Source organism: Microtus ochrogaster, chromosome 7 (genome assembly GCF_000317375.1).
Source record: "Microtus ochrogaster isolate Prairie Vole_2 chromosome 7, MicOch1.0, whole genome shotgun sequence".
Lineage (NCBI taxonomy): Eukaryota > Metazoa > Chordata > Mammalia > Rodentia > Cricetidae > Microtus > Microtus ochrogaster.
Genome location: NC_022014.1, coordinates 36,739,892 through 36,754,720, shown reverse-complemented (window position 1 = coordinate 36,754,720; position 14,829 = coordinate 36,739,892). Strand labels below are relative to the sequence as shown.

The following is a 14,829-nucleotide window of genomic DNA, read 5'->3' as shown; positions in this document are numbered from 1 at the left end:
TTCCAGGACAGACTCCAAAGCTACAGAGAAACCCTGTCTCGAAAAACCAAAAAAAACAAAAACAAACAAAAAAAAAAAAGCAGTGCAAACAGGAGGAAAAGAAAACTTTTGAATAGTCCAGGGGTGTCTGTCTCCATCTATGACAGAAACACAGAGGGATGATGATGCATACAAGAAAGAGGAAACAAGCAGGAAACTACAAAGTCCAACCTGACAACCAACTAACACAACAACAGCTGTAGGACACCTAGTCTCCAGAGAGTGCCTCCCGGAGTGCAATGGGATGCCTTGGATACTGAATCTGCTCTGTGTGGTTCCTGGGCTCCAGCCAGGCTTGAGTGGGGCCCTGGCCACTACTCTGCTCCAGCATTCAGAAACTGTTCTCTTTTCAACAGCATTTCCATAGCAGAAAGCACCTCTCTCGTGCTGTAAGCAATGACAAATACTCTCCCATGAGTTCAGCTTCCAGGCACCCTCAACCAAACTTCTCCTGTGCATTCTTCCCATCAAACAGCATCACTGTCCTCACCTACCTTCCACTAACTCCCCATAGCAGGGAGTACTCGGCTGAACATGAAGAATTAGATCTCTACTAAAGTTCTGCCACTACCTTGCTCTGTGACTTGGAGAAACAATGTCCTTCATGTGACTTAGTTCCTTACCTTCAAAACAGAAAAATCAGAAAAACGGAAAAATCCCTCAGAATTATCAAATGTTTTCAAAAGAGTAAGCATTTCTGAGTCACTCAATCCTGCTGAATCAGAATCTAATACACAGGACTGAAAGTGAATTTTTAAAAAAAGATTTATTTATTTAATGTGCATTGGGGATTTGCCTGCATGTATGTCTGTATGAGGGTGTCAGACCACCTAAAACTGGAGTCACAGACAATTGTAAACCACCATGGGGGGGGGGGGCTGGGAACTGAATCTGGGTCCTCTGGAAGAGCAGCCAGTGCCCCCAACTTCTAATCTATCTTTCCAGCACCTGGAAGTGAATTTTTAATAAGCTCTTAGGTGAATCTTTTTAAAGATTGATTCTATTTATTTTATATGTTTGGGTGTTTTGTCTACAAGTGTGTCTGTGTGCCATGTGGGTGCCTAGTAGCTTTGGATTCCCTGGAACTAAGTTACAGATGGTTTTGAATTGAAATCAGGTCCTCTGGAAGAGCATCAGTGCTTTTAACCTCTGAGACACCTTGCAAGCCCCTCCTAAATGATTATTACACAGACAACTTGACACAAACCTGCAGTCCCATGTTTAGTAACCAATGGTCTAGATATGCCTGCCCTTTCAATCGAACACCACAGGGTTCTTGCTTCTATATTTAATTCTTTTCATGTGTGTGTGTTGTCTGTATGAATGTGCAAAATGTGCACAGGTGTCTATGGAGTCAGAATACAGTGTCAAATCCCCTAGAGATGGAGTTACATAGAGTTATGAGCTGCCTGAGGGGCTGCTGAGCCTCTCTGAAAAGCAAGGAACAAGAGTTCGTCATTGGTGAGTCACTGGTCCAGTCCCCAGGCCCGTAAAGCTCTCTAATCCTCAAGTCACTTTTTTCATCTGTCTGTGGATACAATTTCCTCACAAGAAAAGAGAGATGTAAGTGACAACATGGCGATGGGGATGGCCAGTTCTCTCACTTTCCCAAGAAGATGTTTTAGTTTACTTATAAAATGATCCCCCCCCCCCCATTTCTTGTCTTTGGTGAAAACTAATGAGAAACTGGCTGGTGTAGCCCAGAGGTAGAGGCATTCTTAGCATATACAAGGTCATGGGTTCAATTCCTACCACTAAAGACAAAAGCCATAAAACTACTGGAAAAAAACTCCAACAAACTAGCAATTATTGTCAATGTAGTAGAACCTATGATAAAGTCACACCCTTTCCAATCTGTTCCAATTAGTTTAGTGTATTTCTATTATGTTCTTCTAGAAACAACATTTTTAATACCCAAACTCAAGTTTTCTTTCCTTTTTCTGATGCTGGGAATTATGGAGCCTAGCTGCTGGTCCACGGGGCTCTATACACGCTGCCTCTATCTCAGTTTCTTCTAAGTGTCACACTTCTCCATCAATGCATTTGTGTGAAATTTGTTTTCAAGCTTTTGTTGCCTGACAAAATTCAATTTTTTTCTCTTTTCACATATGTATGTATGTATGCACACATGGTCATGTGCAAGAGAGCACGCATGTGTTGCATGTGTGTGTGGAGGCCACAGAGTGATGCTAAGAGTCTCTGTTGAGGACTTATCTACTTTCTTCTTTGAGGTAGAGCTTCTTTCTTCCTTTTTTTTTAAATATTTAATTATTTATTAAGCATACAATGTACTGCTGGCATGGAAGGCAACAGGTCTCATTACAGATGGTTGTGAGCCACCATGCGGTTGCTGGGAATTGAACTCAGGACCTCCGGAAGAGCAGCCAGTGCTCCCACCCTCCGAGCCACCTCTCCAGACCTCTTTCTTCCTTTTTAAGGTGTTCTATATATATTCTATTATTAATATTATTTTATGTGTCTGAGTATCTTGTCGTCTGTATGTATGTCTGTGTGTCATGTGCAAGCTTGGTGCACGAAGAGGTCAAAAAGAAGGCACGGAGTTCCCTGTATCTGAAGTAAGAGGTGCTTATGAGTTGCTAAGTGGGTGCTGATATGGAACCCCAATCCTCCTGAAGAGTAGCAGTGCTCTTAGTGGCTGAGCCATCCAGCCCTGAGACAGGATTTCTTTCTTTCTTTTTTTTTTTAAATATTTATTTATTTATGTATACAATATTCTGTCTGTGTGTATGCCTGCAGGCCAGAAGAGGGCACTAGACCTCATTACAGATGGTTGTGAGCCACCATATGGTTGCTGGGAATTGAACTCAGGACCTGTGGAAGAGCAGGCAATGCTCTTAACCACTGAGCCATCTCTCCAGCCCCGAGACAGGATTTCTTAATCAAACCTAGAGCAACATAGCTTTTTTCTGAGAACCCCCACCTCCCCAGCAAGTCCTACTTGCTATATAAAAATCCTCAATTTCCTCAGCAGGGACTTTTGTTCTCTGACTGAAAAGTTCTGCATCCAACACATCCAAATCAACTTTTATACAGTGTGCTGGGGAATCCTTTGACAGGATTCAACATTATTACCACAGTGTACAGTTCTGCTCAAAACACACTGACAAACAAACTTACTTGTCATACAAAATCATGGCATCATTCTGTGCTTCCTGTCCATCATACTGGCCCTTCTTGGCAGCAAGCTGAGACTGGAAATTATCTGCTGCTAACCAGAACTGTAAGATATTCACTGCATCTTCCTTTTCCATGTACTAGGAAGAAAAACACAAGAGAGTAAGACCAGAAACAGTTTCCTCACCACTTTTAACCTACATGCAGTTAGTAATAAAGTGAAAAAGACCCCCTTCACTCCACACCCGTCAACAACACAGAAACAAGTTTTAGAAGCATATAGCAGACAAGTTTTAAATATTCTTTTGGGGGAGTAAAATTAACAACAACAAAAACACACACCATGGACAATGAGATACAAATTTCAGTTCACTGCAGTTAAAAAAAAAAAAAAAATCAGACAAATTTGGACTCATACTTCCTTACCAGTAATGACAGTGAATTAGCCAAAGTAATTCTTTTATACCTAATCATGGCTACCATTCCATCAGGACATATGAACATTCAGAAAGATAATCTGAACAAATACTGGTCTCAAGCATGGTCATAAGGGGAACAATGTAAACAAGTCAACTGTATGTTTAGTGCACTCTTGCAAAAGGCCCAATTCAAACATGTGGGTTGTGGCATTGTGAAACTGGGAGTTGCTCTGCCAAGTGATGCTGGGGACTGTGAACCTATGGCCTCCTGACAGCTAAACCAGAACCTACCACAGGAATCTTTAAAATAGCCATTTGTTTTACAACAAAAACATTTCATCTGCTGAAGCCTAATAAACAGTGATATAAAGCTGCAAGCCTTACCTGCTGTAGGCGGGTAAGGCTGCTCTCAGAAGCCATAGGATATTAAACCAAATTTAAGTGCCAGAAAGTGCTATCTTCCTACAAGCTGTTGAGCAGGGAGGCCCCAAGACCCTCAAAATAGTATCAGGCAATTGCCACTGCAGCTGTTTGCCCACCAGAACTAGATGGTAAGACCCCATTTGCTGAAGAAATAACACTGATCACATGACAAAGAGAAATCTAGCTGGAAATGGAATAAAGGCTTCTAAGTAGGAAGGCTCTTTACAGGGTACAGGGGAGAACTGTTACAGTCTTACCTGGCTAAGGACTATGTGTTCAACACTCCTCACCAGTCAGGCAAGCTGTGCTCACTAGTACAATAGTGGCAAGTCTGTCATGGAGGTAATCAATTTGTTTTCTGATTATATCTGAAACCCACTTCAAAGGAAATAATCTACATTTGGTAGTTTAAACAAAGGCAAAAGGGCTGGAGAGATGGCTCAGTGGTTAAGAGCATTGCCTGCTCTTCCAAAGGTCCTGAGTTCAATTCCCAGCAACCACATGGTGGCTCACAACCATCTGTAAAGAGGTCTGGCACCCTCTTCTGGTCTTCAGGCATACAGACAGAATATTGTATACATAATAAATAAATAGCCGGGCGATGGTGGCGCACGCCTTTAATCCCAGCACTCGGGAGGCAGAGGCAGGCAGATCTCTGTGAGTTCGAGACCAGTCTGGTCTACAGAGCTAGTTCCAGGACAGGCTCCAAAGCCACAGAGAAACCCTGTCTCGAAAACCCCCCCCAAAAAATAAAAAATATATAAATAAATATTAAAAAAAAAAACACAGGCAAAAAAGTTCATGGCTAAGAAGGTCAGAAGCCCTAGGGGGTATGATACTACTGTTGCTTTGCAAAGTTAATATGATGTGCTTGTCAACTGTCAAGATGCTTTCTAAATAACATGTTCAAACACATAGAATAGTGCTATAGTTTTGATGGGAGACTTTTTTTTTTTAAGACAGGATCTCACTATGTAGCTCTGGCTGGCCTAGAACTCACTATGTAGATCAAGATAGCCTCAAACTCAGAGAGATCCACCTGCCTCAGTTTCCCAGTGCTGGGGTTAAAGGTATGCAGCACCATGTCAGGCTGAAAAGCTTCTTTTTGTAGTGATCAGTGGTGAAGACAGAGGTCCCATAAGTGACTGTTGAATATGCAACTGTAAATGGGACATCTGTATCCCTCCCTCCAAGGCTTGAGGAAAATCATGGAAGAGGAGTCAGAAAGAATGTTAGAGCTGGAGGAAGGGAACAAGTGATGTGGAACACTGAATCCCAGGCACAGTGTGGCTGTTCCCCTGCCGAACTCAGGTAATCAGCAGCTGTGATTACCTGCAAAGATTGCCACAGACTGGGCCCATCAACAACCTTGTAGTGGAAGGGAGAAGGGGTCATGGGGCTACATAGCTCTCCAAAGATTACATGAAGTTAATGACAGATGAGGGATGGAGAGTCATGTTCTTTACAGGTAAAGTCAATGTAAGTGTCCGTGCTACTGTAAACAACCCTAATGAAACTCACTTGGACGGACGGACACAGACACACACCCCAAAACACACACACACACAACAAAAACCCCATAAAACAAATAGAAGAAGGGCAGTTGAGAACAGGACAGAAATGGGGGGGGGACAAAGTATTTATGTGAATATAATCAAAATATATTATGTACATCTATGAATAGGTCATAAAAAAGTTCATTATCATGTATGATTATATGCTAATAATTTTTTTAAAGTCTTCTATAAGAGGCTGGAGAGATGGCTCTGCGGTTAAGAGCACTGTCCTAAGTTCAATTCCTAGCAACCACATGGTGGCTCACAACCATCCATAATGAGATCTGGTGCCCTCTTCTAGCGTGCAGACATGCAGAAAGAACACTATACACAATAAATAAATAAATAAATCTTTAAACAACAAAAAATTTCAGTAAGAGGAATAAATATTGAAAAATACCATATATGTCTTATAGAGATTAACAGTTTGCTTCAAATATTATACTGAAAAATTCTATCAAGTAGCAAAAGTAAAAATGATGAACATAGGAAAACCTTTCTTTCTTCTAAAATCTGGTCTGTAATTACCGCAATGGAATAAAGTAGACATCTCTATGGCCTTATTTATTTATTTTTGGTTTTTTGAGATAGGGTTTCTCAGTAGGTGTCAGTCCTGAAACTTTCTCTGTAGACCAGGCTGGCCTCAAACTGAGATTCACCTTTCTCTGCCTCCTGAATGTTGGGATTAAAGGCGTGTGCCACCAATGCCCAGCTATTTATTCACGCTTAGTGTGTGTATGTTGGGAGTACCTGTGTTCATGTGTGAGCGTATGAAGGCAGAGGCTGACATCAGACGTGTTCCTTATTGCACCCTACCTTATTTTTTGAGACGTAGTCTCATAGCCCAAAGCTCACCAACCGAGTAGACTAGCTAGCTAGTCATCAGGCGCCAAGGAGCCTCATGTCTCCACTTCCCAATGCTGAGCATATAAATGTATGGCCATGCCCAGCTTTTCCGCTTGGGTTCCATGGATCTGAACTCAGGTACTCATGCTTATTCAGCAAGCACTTTATTACTCAGCTATCTCCCCAGCTCCTATTTATTTATTTTTGAGGTAGAGGCTCAAGTAGACCAGGGTGTCCTCGAAGTCATTATGTAGCAAAGGATGGATAACCTTGAATTTCTGATCCTTCTGCGCCCCTACCTCATGAATGCTGGAATTACAGGTATGCAGCACCACACTTAGTTTTGTGTGGTGTTAGAGACTGAACCCAGAGCTTCATGCATGCTAGGCAATTACTCTGCCAACTGAGTTATATTCCTAGCTTTCAATTCTATGGCTTTAAAATAGTTAAAAAAAATTTTTATAATGTATTCTCTTATAGTATAACTAAAGTGCTTTTTTAAAACTAGAGATATTTTACACTGAGTTTTCTCTTTAACCTGATGAATATGCCATTAAAGCATTCTTGCCTAAAGCACAACCTAAAACAACCATTTGGAAATGACTTATCTCTTTTATGTCATTTTGTTTAGACAGATCCCCAGCATGAGGCTGGAATGTTCTAACAGAATATAAAAGAAAATGCAAAATTTACCTCAGAGAAATAAAAGAGGGCTGACTCACAGAAGAGGATGTCAGCCAGGTAAACAGTCCCACTGGTGAGCACTTCAATCTGATATTTACAGAAATGATGACTTCGCAGAAACTCACTAAAGTGCCTGCATGTGGACAAAAAGGGAGTATTTGAGGGAAAGACCAAGGAAAGAGCATAACTAAAAAACAAAAACAAAAACAAAACACTCTTTCCAAAACTATTCCTATTAAATGTTTTCTTTTTATTTTTCGAGCCAGGGTTTCTCTGTGTAGTCCTAGCTGTCCTAGAACTAGCTCTGTAGACCAGGCTAGCCTTGGACTCACAGAGATCTGCCTACTTCTTCCTCCCAAGTGCTAGGATTAAAGGTGTATGCCACCACCGCGTTTTTTATTCTTAAAAACCTGGGTCAAGGCTGCCTTACTTCCCAATATGTTATTCCTGATTACTTTCAGCTGTAAGCCATCTCCCCATCTCTCAACGAGTTTGTGGCTTTCTCCTGATAGTTCATACATGCTACTTCATGTTAAGGTAACCAAAGAACATGGACTGTTTCTTTAACTGAGCTGTAACTTCCTCTAAAGCAGGCATACTTGTGGCTCTGTACATAAAAAACACGTAAAAAATATGGAGTAAAAGAATGAATATATAAAATTTTAAAGGCACACAGCAATAATCTTAAAAAGTCTGGAGACAGTTTATTATTGTTTATAGAGCATAAACTGAAAGCATGAACAAATCAGATGTCCATCTGAAGACATGCATTATTAAATTAACAGATTATCAGTCATATACTACAGCCTCAATCACCCCAAATAGCTTTATCCAAGTGACTTGAATCTTCAAAAGTGCATTGTTTTTAGTTGAGTGAAGTCCATTTTCTAACCAGGAGCCAGATTTCCCAGGAATGCTAATGTGAGAATATGAACTTACTCTTGCTCCATTGCACTAAAGACTACAGCCTGTGCCAGAACGAAACAGTTGGGATCCACCTGTCCATCTTCTCCACAAATCTTTGCTGTGAAAGAAATAGCAATTGAATTTCTACTAAATTCAAGCTATACCCACTTTAAACCAAATTGGAAATAATAGTTAGGGCATACACATGACATTTCCAATAGAACTAAAAGGGGTGGCAAGATGGCTCAGTAGCACTTGCTGTCAAACCTGATGTTGAAGTTCAACACCTAAAACCCATGTGATGGAAGAAGAGAACAAATTCCTATAGGTTGTCGTACAACTTCCACCGTGGTATAATACACTACCCCCCAAATAAAGATCTAAATAAATAGAATGAGAATAAAGTATAGGTAACATCTTAGAACAGGAAAAATCTTTTGAGGTATCCATATGGAAAACAGATCAAAATACTGAACAAGACAAGCAATACTCCAAAACACATTGCTCCAAAAATAAGATGAAAAGGCAATTAAAACAAATGGGAATAGGGTAAGAGATGGATCAGTGGTCAGCGTCAGTGGTTAGTCCTCTGCTCTTCCAGAGGACTCAAGTTTGGTTCCCAGCACCCATGTGAGGCAGATTACAACCACCTATAATTCCAGCTTCAGGGCATATGACACCCTCTTCTGAACTCCACAGATGCCTAAACTCACGTGCTCACACCTACACACAGAAATATGCACATACACACACAATTTAAAATAATTTTTTTGTTTTGGTTTTTTTTTTGGGACAGGGTTTCTCTGTGTAGCCTTAGCTGTCTTGAAACAACTTGCTCTATAGACCAGGCTGGCCTTGAACTCAGAGATTCTCCTGCCTCTGCCTCTTGTACTGGGATTAAAGGTAAGCACCACTACTGCCCAGCTATAAATCATTTTTTTTAAAAGTCAGGACGCGTGGCAGGCAGACCTTTCTGAGTTCAAGGCCAGTCTGGTCTACAAAGTGAGTTTCAAGAGAAACACTGTCTCAAAAAAAAAGAAAGAAAGAAAGAAAGAAAAGGAAAATAAGTCAGAATATGTATGACAAGTAAAAAATTACCACTAATTAATGGCCCACATCCCATCCCAAACAAAAACTGAACCAAGGCACAACAGATGACTTCAAAGGAGCAGAGGTGGTGGCACTCTTGTCATGATCCAGTCACCACCAGTTTTCTTCTGTTTAAAAAACAAATAATAACAAAAACAAAATGGCTATTATGAAGATACATAAACTTGTGAGTTATCAAATGAACCAGAAAGAAAATCAGCATAAAACTGCTTCGGCCAATACACTCACACATTATTTAATAGTATATGATTAAGCTAACTAGGGCCGAGGAAAACTGATACCACTGCTAACAGCAGGATACACCAGTGTATCTTCTACAGGGTAATCTGGCAGTTTCTACATTAGCTCTTTTTTGGAGACAGGCACTATGTAGCCCTGGTTGGTCTCTGCAATTCTTTGTAGAACAGGGTGGCCTCAAATTCACAGAGATCCACCTGTCCCTGCCTCTGGATAAACAAAATACCTTTAATCAGCAATACTACTTATAAGATTTAAAAGTTTAGAAGTTAGAGTTATGAAGAGAACTGTCTAAATAAATTATAGTACATTCATAAGCTATTTAGCTGGCTGTTAAATATCCCTAGAAAAACCCTGAAGCAACCGTAATAGCCAGTTCTGCTCTGTTCCTGTCTTTAAAGAGGCATCAAGAAACTCAAGGGTCACATCCTGATCCCTTTATCTACCACTCTCCCAGACAATACTAAGCTGTGATACTGGGATACGTGTGTGGTCTTTGGCCAATTTCCTAGCAGTCGGCTCTTAAACTTCTTGGAGTCTCTGGTGTTATGAGAGTCTTCATCATATGTTTATGAGACAGCCAGTAGTTAGGAACCCCTAGAGAGTTTCAGGAAGGGGCCTGGTCACCAGAATGACTGGAACCTATGACCTTGGCCTACAAGAGAGTAAGCATTTTCAGTGAGGGGTATTGAAGGCAGGGTGATGACTCATGACCAATAATCATGCTCAGCTATGCCCACTCAGTGAAACCTCTATAAAACCTAAGTATGGGCCTGAGAAATTGGAGTTTCACATTAATGACCAGAGAGACTGGTGCGTACATGGAGAAAGATGAGCTCCATGTTCCTTCTCTAATTTGCCCTGTCACAGCCTTCATTCACTATGGACCTGAATCCTTTCTAAATACCCTAAGTACAAATTAGAAAATGTAAGTATTTCCCAGAATTCTATATGCTACTCGAGGAAACTAACCAAACCCAAGGAGGGTAATGAGAAGCAGCAACATGGGCCGCGCGCGGCCTTCTTAGAAAGGGGAAGCATTGTGGGACCAAGTCCTCAATCTGCAGAATCTGAGGCTACTTCCAGGTAATCCATGACAGAACTGAAGTGACAAGTAAAAGATCTGAGGAGCACCTGCTAGAGAATCATTTGCTTAACTAGTTGTTGATGGGGGAAAAGCCCATGTATGTGGGGTCACAGACCAGTCTTAACTAGTTGTTGATGGGGGAAAAGCCCATGTATCTGGGGTCACAGACCAGTCTCACATTTTGAGAGTATACAGGAGAGAAGAGCCTGGCCACGCCATCCTAGTATGTCAAAATCACCCTCCCTTTTATTTTATTTATTTATTTATTTATTTTGGTTTTTCGAGACAGGGTTTCTCTGTGGCTTTGGAGCCTGTCCTGGAACTAGCTCTGTAGACCAGAGACTGGTCTCGAACTCACAGAGATCCGCCTGCCTCTGCCTCCAGAGTGCTGGGATTAAAGGCGTGAGCCACCGACGCCCGGCTTCCTTTTAAGACAGGGTTTCTCTGGAGCTTTGGTGCCTGTCCTGGAACTAGCTCTGGTAGACTAGACTGGCCTTGAACTCACAGAAATCTGCCTGCTTCTGCTTTCTGAGTGCTGGGATTAAAGGCGTGTGCCACCATGTTTGGCTCTTTGAAGTTTTGTCTACAGTCTACTATTACTAAGATGAGGAGAGTATGTGGAGTTGCCAAATCCTCCAAATTTTTAGTGCCCATTTTATTTAACCTATCAGCATCATTTAATATCTTCATCACTCCATAAAACCATACTGTCACCTGTCTCCTCCTCCCCAACACTGGGATTATAGCTCTGCCCAGGAACACCCAGCTCTCCCAATTTAAAAAAAAATGTGAACAGGTGTTTTGTCTGCATTTATTTTTGTGGACATGTTTGTCCATGGAAGCCAGAAAGAACCAGACCCCTAGATCTGGAGTTAGAGGTGGTTGTGAGCTGCTATGGGTGCTGGGAATCAAACTCAGGTGCCCTGAAAGAGAATCCAGTTCTCCTTAACTACTGAGCCATCGCTCCAGCCACACAAAGAATTTCCTCTTTAATTTTTTTTTAATCTCTGTGGGATGTGTGTGTGTGTGTGTGTGTGTGTGTGTGTGAGACATGTGTGTGTGACATGTGTGCAGGTAACCTTACAGGCCAAGGGGAGAACTGGTCCCCTGCAGCTGGAGTTCTAGGGTGCTGAGAACTGAAATGAGTCTGGTAGAGTAGGAAGCACTCTTTTTTTGTTTGGGGACAGGGTTTCTCAGTAGCAGAGCAGTCCTGGAACTCTGTAGATCAGGCTGGCCTCGAACTCCCAGAGAGCTACCGGCATCTGCCTCTCGAGTGCTGGGTTTAAATGCGTGCACCACCACCGCCCACCATGAAGCATTCTTAGTCTTTTCTCCAGTGCCTCTTCTCCCCATTGTAAAACTTTGAGCCATAGAGAAATATAGCTGCTGACATAGTTTTGTCTATGCACATAGTTATGTCTATGTCTATTTCTAGATGGAAATACATTTTTGAAATGTTTGCCTCTATAACTCTGATTTCGGCAGGGATTTGAGGTCATAAAATAAGGCTAATGTTAACTTAACAGAATGAACAAACTGTCACCAAGAAAATAGGGGTTCACACCTTTAATTCCAGCCCTCAGAAGGTATAATCAGGTATACATAGCAAGTTCTAGGTCAGCTAATGCTACATAGTGAGACCCTGTCTCTAAACAAAACTAGTTACAAACAAATCCTGTGATGTCCTTGAAAGCACCTAACTTCTCTACTCTCAAGCTTCCTCATTTACAAAATTGTATTTATCTGTGAGATTCTTTTTAATAAATTACTTATTTTACTTTATGTGCACTGATGTTTTTTTTCTCTGCAGATCTGTGTAAGGGTAGCAGATCCTTAGGAACAGAAGTTACAGATAGCCGGGCGATGGTGGCGCACGCCTTTAATCCCAGCACTCGGGAGGCAGAGGCAGGTGGATCTCTGTGAGTTCGAGACCAACCTGGTCTACAGAGCTAGTTCCAGGACAGGCTCCAAAACCACAGAGAAACCCTGTCTCAAAAAACCAAAAAAAAAAAAAAAAAAAAAAAAAGAAGAAGTTACAGATAGTTGTGAACTGGGTGCTGAACCCACGTCCTCTGGAAGGGGAGTCAGTGATCATAACTGCTGAGCCATCTCGCAAGCCCCTGAGATTCTTATTAAGATCTGGTGCCCTCTTCTGGACTGCAGGCATACATGCAGGCAGAATGCTGTATACATAATAAACAAACAAATCTTAAAAAAAAAAAAAGATAAAAGTACAGGGGAGGGAGCTGGAGAGATAGTACAATTAAGAGTATTTACTGCTCTTACAGAAGACCTTTCCAGTACCCACACGAAAGCTCACAACCACCTGTAACTCCAGTTACAGGGGACCAAATGCCCCTCTTCTGACCTCTGAGGGCTCCTGCATGCACATGGTTAATATTCAAGCACACACACATACATATAAAATAAATATTAATTTTTTTAAAAAAGCACTTTGAAAAGAGACTAGGAGCCTTTAACCCCAGTACTTGGAAGGCAGAGGCAGGTGGACCACTGTGAGTTTGAGAGCAAGTTCCAGGATAGCCAGGGATACACAGAGAACTCCTGTCTAGAAAAAAAAAAGAAAGGAAGGAAGGAAGAAAACAAACTAGGGAGAGAACTGTTATATTTCATGTATGTGCGCGCGCACACACACACACACACACACACACACACACACACACACACACACACACACACAAAATCTCCTTGGGGCTGGAGATATGGTTCAGCACTTAAGAGCACTTGCTGTTCTGGCAGAAGACCTGGTCTGGTACCCAGTACCCACAGGGCCACACACAACTGTCAGTTATTTCAGTTCCAAGGGCCTGATGCCCTCTTCTGATCTTCATGGGCTCTTGCACTCATGTGATAGACATATATTCATGTAAGCACACATATATACGCATAAAAATCATAAATAATTTTTTTGGCTGGGTGTCGGGGCATATGCCTTTATCCCAACACTCAGGAGGCAGAGGCAGATGGATCTCTATGAGGCCAGCCTTTTTTTCCAGGCCAGCCATGGCTATATAGTAAGACCCTGTCTGAAAACAAAGAAACAAAACTCAATAATAATGTTAAAGAAAAAAAATCCTAGTCAGTAATGAAACCAGTCAGTTCTTTTCCCCATGACTGCTTACCTATGATATCATTTCTCATTGCTTCTGTAATTGGTATTGGTTTAGCAGCATCTGGAGATATATATTTGGTAAAAGTATTTACTGCATCTTGTTCTATACCTACAAGAGAAGAAAAGGACAACTTCAAACCACTGAGAAGGACTGTGTTCCTAAGAGTAGAGGGCTGTTTGCTGTGTGGTGCTACTACAAGTCAACTTTCATGGAAAACTGCCCTTTCACCGTGTTGCTCACAGAACAGGAAAACCTTGTGTCAGCTCTTTTTTCCACTGTCTGAATGAGCTACTAAGCTCCTTAGTAATAATGATCTCTTTGTTACTTTTTGCCTCTTCTCTGGAGTCTCAGCTTGAAATATGTGCACACTAACACAACTGCAGAAGCTCAAAACAGTCTGTAGAAATCTACATTTATAGAAAATGTTTGAGACATTTAAACATGGAGCCAAGGAACCATGAACCAAACTCTATGAAACTGAGGTCAACAGGGATCATCTCTTCCTTAGTTTGTGACTGTCGCATTACTTGTTACAGGATGAAAGCAAATATTTGCTTCATCATGATTGAACTTAAGGTCAAAAATATCTCTAGAGAGTTACTCATTTATTTTAGTCTCCAGTTGAGGGGAATAGAGTTTTGTATTTATTGTTTTTTGAGACAGGATTTCTCTGTAGTTTTAGTTTTGAAGCCTGTCCTGGAACTGGTACTTGTAGACCAGGTTGGCCTTCAATTCAGAGATTTGCCTGCCTCTGCCCCCCCCCCCCGCCCCGTCCCCGTGCTGGGATTAAAAGCATGCACCACCACTGCACGTATTTTTAAAGTATGTCTCTAGGGTTCTCTGAATTTCTTCAGTGTTTGCTATAATATCTTCCTTTTCATCTAATTTTACAAACTTAGATCCTCTCTTTTGTCTAATTAAGGTAAGGGCATGCCAACCTTTAAAGATCCAGTTGTCTCATAGATTCTTTGTATTTCCTTCACTAACTTCAGACCTAATCCTGGTGGTGAGCCGAGCCTTCTCTCTCAGCCCCGATTTTGATTTCTTCCTGTCTGCTTGTTTGGGCTGTTGATGGCTCTTGTTTTTCTAACACCTTCCTATGCACCATTAAATTAGTAGAAAAGTATCTCCCAAATATTCTTATGTACATACATGGTGCTATAAGCTTTCCTCTTAGCACAGCCTTCATTATGCATATGTTGATATGCCGTGTTTTCATTTCTGAAGTCCAATTCTAGGAACCAAAAACTTAT

The 14,829-nt window shown here is 41.4% G+C and overlaps 1 protein-coding gene across 1 annotated transcript in view; it reads right to left on the bottom strand.

Annotated features, from left to right (window-relative positions):
- Akap10 (A-kinase anchoring protein 10) overlaps window positions 1-14,829 on the bottom strand; it is a 67,538-nt gene that overhangs the window by 31,402 nt on the left and 21,307 nt on the right. Inside the window, exons 5-8 of the mRNA XM_005349894.2 lie at window positions 13,586-13,684; window positions 8,042-8,126; window positions 7,112-7,235; window positions 3,178-3,314 (exon numbers count right to left, since the gene is read on the bottom strand). Coding sequence (XP_005349951.1) covers window positions 3,178-3,314; window positions 7,112-7,235; window positions 8,042-8,126; window positions 13,586-13,684 — 445 coding nt within the window. The remainder of the gene's footprint in view (window positions 1-3,177; window positions 3,315-7,111; window positions 7,236-8,041; window positions 8,127-13,585; window positions 13,685-14,829) is intronic.